The 14,695-nt window shown below is 32.0% G+C and overlaps 1 protein-coding gene across 1 annotated transcript in view; it reads right to left on the bottom strand.

Annotated features, from left to right (window-relative positions):
• Positions 1–9,644: 9,644 nt before the first annotated feature.
• Positions 9,645–14,695, bottom strand: part of LOC129227066 (calpain-15-like) — an 82,359-nt gene continuing 77,308 nt past the window's right edge. The window contains exons 12-13 of the mRNA XM_054861712.1: positions 14,019–14,197; positions 9,645–9,822 (exon numbers count right to left, since the gene is read on the bottom strand). Of these exons, the coding sequence (XP_054717687.1) occupies positions 9,645–9,822; positions 14,019–14,197 (357 nt within the window). The remainder of the gene's footprint in view (positions 9,823–14,018; positions 14,198–14,695) is intronic.

The raw sequence follows: 14,695 nt of genomic DNA on the forward strand, positions 1-14,695 counted from the left end.
TTTCAAATGACCTAAAATTTAAAAAAGACGTGAAATATATTTCTCCCCCATATTTTCAAATTTATGTGAAAAATGAGCTTAAAACTGAAATACAGTGACCTCTCACTTATAGGCGAACGAGGAGGAAAACGAAATTTTCGCGCATAATTGAAAAACCCAAAAATAAGCTTAAATGCAATAAGTTAACACCAGTTATAGTAATACAAACAGTACACTATTAATATTAAAGAATAAATACTCAAATAATATCCCTAAATGCATTGTAATTTAATAAAAAATGTAAATGAATTTGAAGTTGTACATTTTGTCATTTTTTATACACTGTACAGTACGTAAGCAAATTCCCGCATAACCAAAAAAAATGTCGCGGAATCAGAGCTTCAGTCTACGAGGATGCAAAAGATCCTCGATAGGCTATGTCGATGTTTACTGCTTGACTATGACTTTTAGCGACGTCGTCAACCTTTCGTATGTAACCTGTTCTCCCCACTCGATGTCAATCACAAGACTAATTCCACCTCCAATTGCATACTTGTACGAAAAAGAATACGTTCTTGGAAGAACCCAAACAATGGAATAAAGGCGTGTAAATGCATTCCAAGAGGCAGAACAAGAAGGGTACAAATCTTCCATTAAGCAAATCGTAAATAGGCGATTTAACTATAACTTGAAAAAAATTTATCGTGCATAAGTGAAAGGTGCATTTTAGGTTTCACGTATAAATGAACAAGAGTTAACATTGTTTTCCTATATCGCCGGCCAGGCCCGTGTGAAAAACGCATATAACAGAGGTTGTGTATAAGCGAGAGATCACTGTAGAAAAGAACAAAATGGAATTATTGAAAAAATGCTTCAAGCTGCACATTCCCATGCTACAAACTACTTTTGTGCCAAATTTCATGAAAATCGACTGAATGGTCTTCACCTTACACATGTAACAGACAAACTTTCAGCTTTATTATTAGTAGAGACTTGCGAGTAATTTGACCATATACAGTCGACTCTTGATAACTCAAATATTCCTTTACCTTGAAGTTTTCTGTTGGTCCCAAGATAATTTAGGGTTTTCAATACAAAATTTGTCTCTATATCGTGAATGTACTCTTTAAGTCGAAGTTTTAAGGAAAGTGTCGTCTTCCTTTTATGTATGAACTAGTGGCACTCGCACGGCTTTGCCCATAATAGAAAAATTAAAAGGTCTTTTAGTTCGCCTGTATATTTACAAATAATGTATGATGAATTTCTCACCAATTGGCTTGCCCATATTACGGTTCCATGTTATGATGACTTTGTAATTTACTTATCCATCTTATGATAGTTTTGTTCTTAAAATTGAAATATCAAAAGAACTAAATCGAATTTTTGAAAAATCGCTTTGAAGTGCACACCCTCATGCTACAAACTAATTCTGTGCCGAACGGTCTAGAGATCCTGACAGACAAAGAGCTTTATTATTAGTCAAGAAAATGCAACAAAAACTAAGAAAAAAAAGTTTTTCCTTTTAACACATTGCTTTGTTATCGGCTGTGCGAGTCCTTAATGTGCACAGCATTGTGTGAAAAGTAGCTGAGTGTACTACTTTGCACGCCATCTTTTGGCTAATCTTTGAGAGACTTGAAATTTTGGTGGAAGATTGAGAAAAGTAACTTTTGTTTCCTAGATGACTCAAATACAAAACAGATTACGCTTTTAGGACAAAATAATGTTTAAAAGCAATATGAACTGAAATCAAGAGGAATGAAATTTGGTCTGCGACATACAAACTTGATGATGTTAAGATGCGATGAAAAAAATGTAAACAGCCCAAAACTTCTTTTTGAAGCATCAGAAAAAAAAATTCTCTGTAAAGGCATTTTTAGGTAGTACAGTAGAATATCTTTATAAAGCCTTATATAACGCAATTCTCTATTAACCGCACGACTTTTTAGAAGTAAACAACAGGTATAGAAATTTAAAAATATCTCTGTTTTGCCTTGCAAACATAATAATAGTTAGGTAAATTCAATTTTGAAACAGTCTTTCATCTTAATTCAAAGCTTTTAAATGAAAATTAGTATTCACAGCAAAAAGAAAATACCAGGTAGCTCTTGAAAATGCAGCTGTTATGCAAACCATGAAGTTAGCAGAAGTGCAGGATAATGCACTTTCTTTTGATTGTGAAACATTTTTTTATTTGTGAGTGATTAACTGTATATAATTTGTGTTTTAGTACTCATTTCTGATAGAACTCATTCTGAAGAGCTAATATATAGATACATTCTAAATATTAGTTTCAAAATTTTTTAAATGATTTATATAACGCCAAAACCTGTACAACGCAAAAGCTCTGGTCTTAAAAGGTGTGCATTATAACGGTCTTCTGCTGTACTAGTAATTAATTTTATCTAAACTATAAGCTCTATAGCCTATCCATGCAGTATTCCTGAAAAGAAAGTAAAAAAAATTTAAGAAGGCTAGGAGAAGAACTACCGATTACTCGAAAGGTTTTAGCTGGTCCCTTGGAACTTCATGTTATCGAGAGTTTCACTGTATATGTAAACCATTTCATGAAAATATTTTTCTACAAAGATAGTACAAGCATTTTTCATTTCCCTGCATTCTTGCTCTGGTTTAAAATACATTGAAACAACCTAACATTTTAGAGTCGGCACTCAAACTTGAGTGTTATAATTTAATGTAACTATCTCATTCTAAGTTTTATATCTTATTCAGTATTTAATAACTATATGATTTTCATTGCTGTTCTTTCTGAACTGATGCTGTTCAAAAAACCATAAAACATGTTTCATAGGTTTTTTCAATGAAATTTATTCACGAGCAACAACAATTTGTTATGTATGTTGTTTATTCAAAAGAAACACAAAAATGTTCATAAAAGTTTTATTTCACTCAAACAAGAGCAAATAAAAAAATTTGGCAAAACAATTTAAAACTTATAAACAATAAATAAAACATTTTGAACATAAGGCTTTGTAATAAAAAAAAGAAAAAAAAAATCTATGCATGAGAAAACTTGGTGTAAAGTTCCAAGTATATACATAACAAAGTGATGCAAAAAAAAGGACAATTTTCTATTCTAAATGAAATTTGCAGATCTATTTCGATTTAACATACATATGTGAGTCAATAATTGGAAAATTCAAGCTAATCAAACTTTCCAAAATTTTCAATTACATTTCACTTCAATGAATAGGCACTGTGATCTAATTAGCAACAATTCTGTCATTTTCAAAATGCGTAATATTACTCAACATACATTTGTGGAACAGTAACACTAATCTTCATTTGTATATATATATATACACACACATATAGTTTAGTTTTGTATCACTTACTTTTAATTGAATCTAAATTATCACATTGCGAGTCATATTAACAGTTATATTTTAATTTAATACTGGTGATTATATATGTTGTAGTTTTTAAATAAAATCTTTTGATTCATAAGGGTCTTAACTAAATAATGCAAGAACAAAAGTTTAACCTCAAATAACTCAATAACTTTTTAATTTAGATAATAAAACATGCCAATTTAAATTGTAAAACAAGTTATTTAAACCACAAGCTAAATTGAATTTATCTAGCTATCTTCTGGTTAATTTAAATTAATTTGTTTGATCACAACTTTTAAATTTTACATTTTGTGTTATGCAATTTTTGCAATATTTAAAAAACACCGACACACATAAAATTTGCTTCAAAAATTTAAACCAAAAAAGTCCCTCTGTCAAGAAGGCTTTTCATTTCAAGTAAGGCTACATTTTTCAATTATTTTCTCTAAGAAATAGAACATTTGTAATTGCCCCTTCAGTAAACAAAACACTCAATTCAAAAAAAAAAAATTTTTTTTTTCAATTAAAAAAAAAAAAAAATCTTGGAACATCTTCAGCTTTCTATTATACTTTCATACATTAATTCCTGTATCACTAATTAAATTTATTTTTTCATTGCCAAACTTAAAATGATCAAGAAAACTATTTATCCACATTTACAATTTTAAAAACTTTTATTACAAGTACCAAAGTTGGATTTATTAGCAGGGAAATTATGTATATATATTATATTGGAATAAGGCATTTCAAATTCCATAAGAGATTTTTTAATTTATTTTTGCTCATTGAATCTATTGGTTGTGAACTGTTAATATTTTCTCCCATTATCAGCACACAGTTTGCGATTTTAAGTCAGAACAGTAAGGAGCTGAAAAAAATTAAGACAGTTTGACAATATTCGATATGAAGCAAAAGTTGTTCGACACTTGTTAATTAACAGATAGAACCATAAAATATTGAATGTATTATAATCAAAAATACAAAACTAAACAAATGCACATTCCATTAATCCATGCTGTAAAAACCGCTTATGCTTTTTAAACAAATAATATTAACTAATATTTATTTTTTTCAATATTTGGAAAAAAAATATATAATAATTTGCAAATGAGTAAACAATTTATTAAATAAAACAATTTCAATAAAAATAAACCATTTGAATAAATTGGAAAATTAAAAATTGCTCACAGTAACTGTCAGCAAAAAATCACTAATTTTTTTAAAATACTTTTAGTGAATTATTAATGATAATTACTTCTTCCTTCGCCTGATGATTTTTGGGAATTTTTTCAAAAAATTTATCCTTTTGGGAAATAAAATTGTTTGATACATTTTTTATGTTAGATGTCCGATCCTATTCTTTTTAGTTCTTTTGCACCAAGTTCCAAGTTGCTTAAAAATTACAACCAACATTTGAGTATGTTTAAAAATATTTACATATTCATAACATATATTTCAATTCCTTCCATTTACTTGCCATTTCAATTCAATAGGTATTTGTATTTACACTGCATTTGTTCTTAAAATGTTAATTAATGTTACTTGCATTTATAATTCTGAAAAAGTAAAACTTACCATGTCATAAATCTTATCCAATAAAATCACTAGTAAGCTAAAGCGTCCAATAACTTTTAAAGAATCAAATTAAAAAAATGCTATTTTAATCAAAATTATGAAATTGCTGAGTAATTGATAAACTAAAAATTTTAATTATGGATTGTATCAGTTAATTTTTTTTAAAAAAAAGGGGGGGAGGGGCTGGGGATAAGATGTCACAGTAAATGTAATGAAAAACACAAAACAGAATGAAATTTCTTTATCTTTGACATTAAATAAAACCTTGATTATAAATGATCTCAAACACCTTTAAAAGTACCCCATACATGATAATATGCTTCAATTTTCAACTGAATGATTTATTTCAAAAAGGTAACAACTCTTTAAAAAAAGTTTATTATCATCAGTCTTATCGTTTGCAATTTTGTTTTGGTAAGTAATAGTAAAATAGCAATAATAGTGTAATTATTGAAAACCATTTTTGATTGATTACGCCAGGGGTGGGCAAACTATCTCAGAAGATTGCCACAATCTCCGGAAAAAGGAACGTACATGCCATTTTCAAAATTTCCTAAATACTGATCTCCCATATTGTGGTCATCTAGGAGCTTTCTTCCATGCGTTTATTACGATTGCTCAGATCTAACGCAGAAGCAAAATTGCTAAGATTTAGATTTGGTGTCTTCAGAACATTTCAAATTTATGTATTACAGCTCACAGGTTAGCGGAATTTACCGTCTAGGTGGAATTTCTAGTTCACATGCCGTTCCAAGCTAGATAAAGGTTAATATTAAAAGTCTCCATTAAATTTAAAAATAAATAAATAAATAAAAATATTGCTCGTCTACCTAAAGTATGCTGTCATGCTAAGCACGAAAGTTGTATCTGCACTTTGAAATTGAGTTACGGTCACCAGGTGGTTCTTTGTCACATATTTCACCTAAATACAATGTTTTATGGTCATCTACTAGAACCAATCACGCACGCACTACTTTACTTCATCGTCCGAATGAAATAGTTGTGCCCAAAGGGGCCATTCATTAATTACGTAAGGATGATTTTGGCACCTTTTGATCCCCCCCCCCCATGTAAGGGTAAGTAAGATTTTTCAGACCCCTCCCCCCTATATTACGTAAGATTCCATTTTGTTTTTCAATAATAAAATAATGAATCTTACATCACTGGAATCATTATTAAATCCACACTTCTTTAAAAAAATTTAAAAACCTTTTTGCGCAAAGAAATATTTACTAAAAGGATTCTAGACTAAATGTTTTTTCGACAAATATTTCATGATGCAATACTAATTAAAAATAAGACATTCCATACACAGTGCGATTCTTTTATTACATTTTACACTCTTATATCTCAACATTACCAAACCACTTGACCGTATGATTTCTAACATAAAATATTGACTTGGAAAATATTATGTAAGAATGGGTCTGACCCCTGCCCCCTCCAAGTAAGGGTATGTAGAGATTTTTCCAACCCCCCTCCCCCTTGGGACCCTTACGTAATTAATGTGAAAGCCAAAGATGTGAAAGTCACACCGGGATAGATCCGGACTATAAGGAGGGGGGGGGGGGGGTTCAAGACTTCCTACTTAAATTTCCACTAAAGTTCCTCTGTTGCATACAGGGTTGGCAAGTTTCTGCCGAGGTGGTTAAAACCACTGGTAGAAACCGGTTAAAACCGGCATGGCAAAAACCCCTTTCTGCCACATTTGTGGCAGAAACTGGCAAAAACTCAAAAAATGACATAAAAGAAATCTTTGATACCCAATACGAATTTAGCACAGGAAAATAATGAAATGTTAGCCAAAGCACAATTTAATTACAATATCATTAAAAATCAAACATTATGTTTTTTGCACTTTGCAGCTGTCTCTAAGAAAAGGTGAATTGAAAATATAAATGATTTCTTAATTTAATATGAATAGAGGAGATAACAGAATACTCTCGCAACAGAAGAACTAAATGGAAATGTCATCAAGGATCAAGCAAAGATTCATGAAACTTTTATCAATTGTATATATTTTTTAAACTGGTTCACTATTTAGTAACTGGGGTGGTTTTAAAACTTGACTGGAAAAATAAGTTTTGGGAAATAGGGTTAATTTGTTTTGTAAAGCTGTGATGTTAGGTATAAAATCGAGGTTACTATCGGCAAGTAAAATTCTGGCATTTTCTTCTTGAGCACATGATAATTTTAATCCTCAGCATTTTAGATGACGCGTATAAGCTAGCAAATAACAACCAGTAACTGCCTGTTTAAATCTGTATGTCACTTCTTTTTCTTAAATGCCCTTAAGATTCTCGTCCTTTAGATTAATACAAATGTTAAGAGCATCTGCAGTTAAACAGTTCTCTTTCTGATCAAACGAAATCAAGGGCAATGAGTTTTATTTTTTACAATGATGAAATGGAATTACATTTTTTAGTTTACTTAAACAAATGTCATTTTGTAATTACTTGAATTAATTAGGATGTTTTTTAATTTTTGCCAGTTTCTGCCGGTTTTTACCGGTTATAACCAGTTTCTGCCACCGGCAGGGCAGAAACCAGTTTCTGCCGGCAGAAAGCCAACCCTGGTTGCATAGTCTGTCTGTGGTCTAGCATTTGTCATGCAACAGGATAACAGCATGTGAACATTCACCTGGACCATGCACAGCCAATGCACAAAAGGAACTTTTGTGGGAAGTCTTGAACCATCCCCCTTATATATTCAGTAAATTACCACCCATTAGCCAGAGCTAAAGCAGAAATACGTGAAATACACCGCCAGCTCAGTCATTTCCAGCAGAGGACTGCAGTTTCGTGCTTATTAGCACTCATCAGCCCGGCATAGGAAAGTGACTGAGCTGGAGATGGAAAACCTCTTAAGGAAGCCAAGAGTGCGAAACAAACTGGTAGCTAATCTAGAATTAGCGCAGACCAGATGAGTGACCGAAGCAATGGTTCGGTTCAACTCGAGGATTGAAGGCAAGGCGGTGTATTTCATGTATTTCTGCTTTAGCCATGGCTATTTGGCAGTAATTTACTGAATATGCCTTGCCTTCAATCCTCGAGTTGAACCGAACCATTGCTTCGGTCACTCGTCTGGTCTGCGCTAATTCTGTATTAGCTACCAGTTTGTTTGGCTCTCTTGGCTTCCTTAAGAGGTTTCCCATCTCCAGCTCAGTCACTTTCCTATGCCGGGCTGATGAGTGCTAATAAGCACGAAACTGCAGTCCTCGGCTGGAAATGACTGAGCTGGCGGTGTATTTCATCCCCCTTATAGTCAAGATCCATCCCCATTTGATCCCGCATGTTTGGGGAATTCACGACGGCACTTTAGGGACAACGATTTCACTCGGACGATGAAGTAAAGGAGTGGGTCCGTAATTGGTTTCAGCAGCAGCAGGGGTGCCCCCCCCAAGTTTGATGGCGCAAATTCCACGCCCCCCTCCCCTAACCCCCCAAAAAAAATTCAACCCACTTTCCTCTGTTTATTTTTACCTCATTTTTTTTTCAATATTTTGCTTTTTTTTTTAAATATTTTTAATTTATTCATAAATTTTTAACTATTATTATTATTTCATTAGAAAAGTTCTGTGCTACGCCAATGACAAACACACACACACACAAACTAAATAAATAAATGAAATAAAATATAAACAAAATAAAATAAATATTTTGAATTAAAAATAAAATATAAGAAAAAATATGAAAAAGCATATAAACAGAACGAAATAAAATAAAACAAATAATTTAAATTAAAAATAAATCAATAAATAATTTAAATAAATAAATATATATCTTTTTTAACCCCTCACTCCCCATCAGAAATTTTGATGCTCGCTACTTGTGCCATAATCCCCCCTTGTGGGCACCCCTGAGCAGCAGCCGAAGTATTTTTATGAGCACAGAATTAGGCGACTAATTTCCCAACGGAATAAGTGTTTAAACAATATTTGTCCGTGTTTTTGAAGAACGTCGAATAAAATCCGTTTTATAGCCTCTGACTCGTTATTTATTGACTGACCCTAATACAATAAAAAATTTTATTAAAACTGAGTTGTGCCCTTTTCAAAAGGACGAAGATGAGATCAATTATAAAGATGTTGCCTTTTCGAAATAAACTATTCAATAAAAGGACTAGAAATCAAGACACACAAAAAAAGGAGATTCATTTAGCACCTTAATAAGATACCATTCTGACATTCATCTGAACTCTAAAAAGAAAAAAACATTCATTCATCGAGTAAAAGTTAGAATGCACAGGCAGTCTTCGAAAAGCGAGATTAGTTTCTTACAAACACAACCAAGCTCTTTGCCCTTCACAGAAACAAAGCATTTTTTCGTGAGTAAAATGCAAACAGCACCACTAAATTTTTCTCCGTAATAATAATAAAAATGCTCCAATCAAAAGATTTTTTTGTATAAATGATTACAGAGAATTTTATCTTAAGTAGTAAAACCAGAGTTCAAGTGGTAATAAATAAACATCCGTATACAAGTAATTTACTATAAAATCACCCATTAATGCATGAATACATTTGCAAACACCAACCTCATAGTCTAACAAGAGCTTTAAAAATATGCTCAAAATTTGTTTCATCGGGTTTTCTTTCACAATCATCCAACAAGCATTTACATGCAGAAATGCAAAGCATTAAAATAATAGATTTAATACAATTTTTTTTTTTGCTGAGATCCATCAGATTGGAATTTTTTTATCACAATGTTTGAATACCGATTCATGTATGAGAAGTCACAGTGGCCTTGGTGCGTGGAGGCCGAAGACTTTACGATCTATCGGAGGCACATGATTCGTCCCTGGTGGTCCCCAGTCATGTAGTCCTCCGCTGTAAGATACACGATGAGTGAGGCGGTGTGCTATGGAAAATCCTCCACTGCCTTCTAATTGGGTGAGAACGATGATGACTTGCCTGGAAGAAAAGAAAAAAAAAGACTATTTACAAAATGACTAAAAACAGGTGTGTGTCCCTCGTATAACACGGTCAATTGGTTCCGGGTAGTATCGAAACCGTGTTATACGAGACTTTTTTTTTAAAAACAACATTTTTACTTATTTTTAATACTAATTATGTATGTGTATGGGAAAAATCAGGTATATATATATATATATATATATATATATATGTGTGTGTATATATATATATATATATAAGATGTATCGTGTTAGAGTAACCCCTCGTTATATCGCTCTTGTCGGGAGACAACAAAAAAGCGCAATACATTTGAAAACGCGATATAACCGAGGTTATAAAAAGTAACGCAATTTTAACATATTAACATGAAATTTAATGACATGTGCCCCAACAAAAACTTTAGTTTAGAATCGAACTAGAACGATTCTTTTTTGTAAAATCAAAAAGAAATTACTCTATCAATTTTTCTTTAAAAAAAAAAATACAAATATATTTTTATTGGTTTATGGTGGAATATAAATTGAAAGTTGCAGCTGAAGCTGTATTGAACTAAGTACATGGAAACCGTAGCAAGGGTTTTTTTTATTTTTATTATTATTATTAAAAAAATACATATATACTTAAGAAATATTTTTCAAAAAAATTGCGGTGAGTTTAAATAAACAGCAACATTTTTTAAATAAACATAAAAATTTTTGGGAGACAAAGGAAAAGCGCGATACGTCCGAATCCGTGATAATAACGAGAGGTTACTGTACATTGAAACTGTTTTCGGTGTTATATCCAAACCATGTTATACGAGATTTAGAAATAATTGTAAATCAAGGGGATGTTTACCGTGTTATATCGAAACCAAATTTCATAAAAATTAAAATATTAGAGATATTAGCAAAAATTAACTGAATGTATTAAACAAAAATGAAATTCCATCTTTTATAAATATAACATTCATATTGTTTCAAAACCATGAAGCATTAAATTCAACCTTTCGTACCGTGTAATATCGAAACCGTGTCATAATAATCGCTTTTTTGGTAAGGTGTTATATTGAAACCATGTTGTAGAAGTACCGTGTTATACAAGGGACGCCTGTATTCATCTTTGGAGTAGATCAGTAGTGTCCAACCTTTTTCTACCTGAGGGACTCGCCTCATATTAAAATGATTCTCGCGGGCCAGAATGCATATAAAATTTCGAAATAATTAAATTTTTTCTAAATAACATGGGGAACTACGGGGAGGGAAAGAAAATTAAAACCATTGACTGCTGTTATCATTACTATGCTTCTTTTAATAAGTGCATTTGTTTTTCAGAAACCAATTTCTGAATATTTGGCTCCAATTTTCAAACACTGTTATTTTTTGGGCTCTTATTTGCATTATTAAAGAAAACAACAGGCTAACACAGATCAGCTTCGCGGGCCATAGGTAAAGCACCCCTGGAGTAGATAATGCATAGAGTAGTGTACTTCTGTATTACTTAAATGATTACTACAGTAGAACCTTTTTGAGAAGGATAATCATAACAGTAGAAAGAATACGCAGGGGTAGAAGTGACCGATTTGTCACATATAGGACATTTTCCACAAAAAATATAGGACACATTATATGAATAATTTTGCTATGAAAGAAGAAATACATATATATTATTTAGTTGTTCTTATGATTTCGTTTAAAAAAAAAATTAAAACAAAATTATAACTTACATCTGAAATGATTTTCCTGTAGTTGAAAGAAATGTTTTTGAAAAAATAGTGTACTTTACAGACTAAATAACTAAACAAGATTGAACAAAGATAAATTTTTATTTTTTCTTTCAAATTTATGACCCAAGTACTAATTCCACTGCTCTTTGATTTTATATCTAAACTGAACCCTTTACCACTTGTATTAAGAACAAACAGAGCTTGAGAAGGATCCTTCTGACGTTTTTCAGAGTTTTCTTTATGCTTAAATGTTTTAGCACGCAGCCTCAATTGCGAAAATCCACTATTGCTTATGGGCACTGAACAGTTGCAAAAATGGCAAAAAGCGGTAAAATCATCTTTTCCTTTAGTGCACCATGCACCAAAATTTGTACAATTAATGTCTTCCTGATTCAACCACTTCACACGAAATTTTGTTGAGCGATGCAATTTCGCCATTATAATTCTACTTATTACCACAAACTACGTTTTAACATCATAAGGAACTAACATTCCATGATCCCCAAATTCCCCCCCCCCCCCAAAAAAAAAAAAAGATTGCAAAAAGAAGATTAGAACATTTTGATTAGAAAATGCACTGAACACAAAATATACCAACGAAAACCATGATGGAAAACAAAACAAATGGCTGTTGCCCCCCCCCCCCCCCCCACCCCAAATGAAAAATTCTAAAACCAACTTCAGATTTAGTTCGCTAAACTCCACCCACTATAGAGGGACGTCACATTGCTGTAGCCAACGAGTGAAGATGCCAGTCGTAGGATTTAGTCAGTTGAGTTTTTTAATTTAAAATTCATTTGGGCACATTTTCAACGAAAAATCCGATGTCAGAAAGTTTATTTACTGTTCCTTTTAAATTGGGTAAAAAACGGAAATTTAGGAAATATAGGACATTTTTGAAAAATATAGGAAATACAGGACGATTTTGATGCTTTTTTTGAAAATATAGGATATATAGGACCACTTCGACCCCTGAATACATTTTGTTTCCAAAATTATATCAGATCATTTCACATTAGAGGGAAATTAATTCTTGACCTTTCTGAATGCGGTGTATTAATTACATAACTTTCTTTATTATTATTTTTTTAAATACTACACAAAGTAGAAAATGTAATGTAAATTTAAAAAGACATTCTTTGTACTTCAGCTTCAGTTGGCCTTGAAGAGATATTTATGCCATGTGGCATGCAGTAAAAATGTAGTAAACTTTATTGTATTGTTTTACAACTACTCTTGATTCAACAGCACATTGATACAGGCATACTTGTTTATAGCAAAATTGGACATAGCGAATTATGATTATATCATACTAGTTTCAATCGCCTATTTTTTGACAGAAAGATTTATTCTAAACAGTTCATTTACAACAAGCCTAAGAGTAGCACCAATCCTGATTATTTGAGTCTCCTCATTTGCCACAATAGAATATCAACGAATAAAAAACTTTTTTTTTTCATCCAAAAACAAAGCTGAGAGCAGGGAATGAAAATTATACGAGTAAAGGAGAAACAGGAAAATTTTTGATTGGAAAATGAGGAGATGGATTAAAATCTGAATTGTTAAGTAAGGCTTAAAAATAAATCTTTTCATATCCTTTTTACTTTCTTTTACAAAAAAGGAAGTCTTGTATTCGCGAAAAAATTTTCACTCAAAAATCGACCTTAATTTGTTTTCAACCCGACCACACGTGGATACATGCCTAGGAACGTACAGACACCCGAAATATCCATTTTGACGATCCCCGAGTTAATTACGACGAGTTTTCTCGTGACGTCTCTATGTAAGTATGTATGTCGCATAAACTCAATAACGGAATGTCCTAGAAAGTTGAAATTTTGCACATAGACTCCAAGTGGGGTCTAGTTGTGCACCTTCTCTTTTGATTGCATTCGGATATTCCAAAGGGGGTCTTTTACACCTTTTTGGGGTAAAATCATTGCTAATTTCAATGTAATCTCAAGCGGTGCTCTAATTTTGAAAACACTTGGCAATATATCGCCATGTTTTGTCGTCAACTTGACAATGAATTTGGCGGTTTTTTTTTTAAAATCTGGTTTCAATTTGCCCATATTTAGAGAGGTAACCATTGAATCACATTAAAACTGCCAATATTGGGAAAATTTCTCTGTATAAAACTTTGCTTTGGTTCGCAACAGACTTGGAATGAAAGTATTTAAAGTGTTTTTTTGCTCACTCTGAGGCACTAATATCTTTAAATTGGAGTAAAAGGAAGTCATGTGATGCACACATCAGCTCGTTTTGTAAATATAAATACATGAAATTCTTAGTGTACACATTTTTATCTTAAAAGTCAATTTTATAATTTATTTGAATTTTACTAACTTGAAGTTGAACTGCAATTTTATGGAAATTTGATAACATCACTAAAATGGTATTAAATTGAAAAGGTTTAAGAACTGTGTTGTTTGTATTGGAATACTGTTTAAATGAAATTTTAAAATAAGAGAAATCATCTCAACAATACCTGTGAAGAGGGGGGATGCTGTCGACAGTACGAAGTGTTGCACGTGTAGAAACCACGTTCATACTTTCTGAGCAATCACATATGACTTGTATGCACCTATCAGGAAGTCTATTTTCTAAAACAACAACAAGGCCAGCCCAGCCCTTAGTGAGGTAATAAGCAGTCATGCCCTCTCTACCCTGAAACGCATGATTATTATATTTAAGAACACAAATATTTTTCTCAACACTTAAAATTGTGAATATTGTAAGCATCATACAGGCAGTGAGAAGCAAAGGGATGTAAGTGGACATTTTTTCTATAAATATCTTCTATAAAGATAACATTCTAGGTAAGCTTTTATTGATTTTTTTTCCTAAATTATGCTGTACAGCAGCACCTACTAGGGCAACTAGTACCATCTCTTGTCCCAAGACAGAGTTCACCTACCATTTGTACTGGTTATCTCTAAATCTTTAGTTTTGCCACTTACATCCCTTTGCTTCTCACTGCCTCATATGTAAAAAAGCAGTCGTAGACTTTGTACAGTGAAATATGTAAAATTGTGACAACATATATGCTGGTACAAATAAAAAAAACAAAATGAGTTAAAGAAACTCTGCAAACTGCCGTTTCAGGGTTATAAATGTAAACCCCTTCATCAGTGCAAAAAGAAATGGATACCAAAGTCCAACAAC

This window comes from Uloborus diversus, chromosome 1 (genome assembly GCF_026930045.1).
Source record: "Uloborus diversus isolate 005 chromosome 1, Udiv.v.3.1, whole genome shotgun sequence".
Lineage (NCBI taxonomy): Eukaryota > Metazoa > Arthropoda > Arachnida > Araneae > Uloboridae > Uloborus > Uloborus diversus.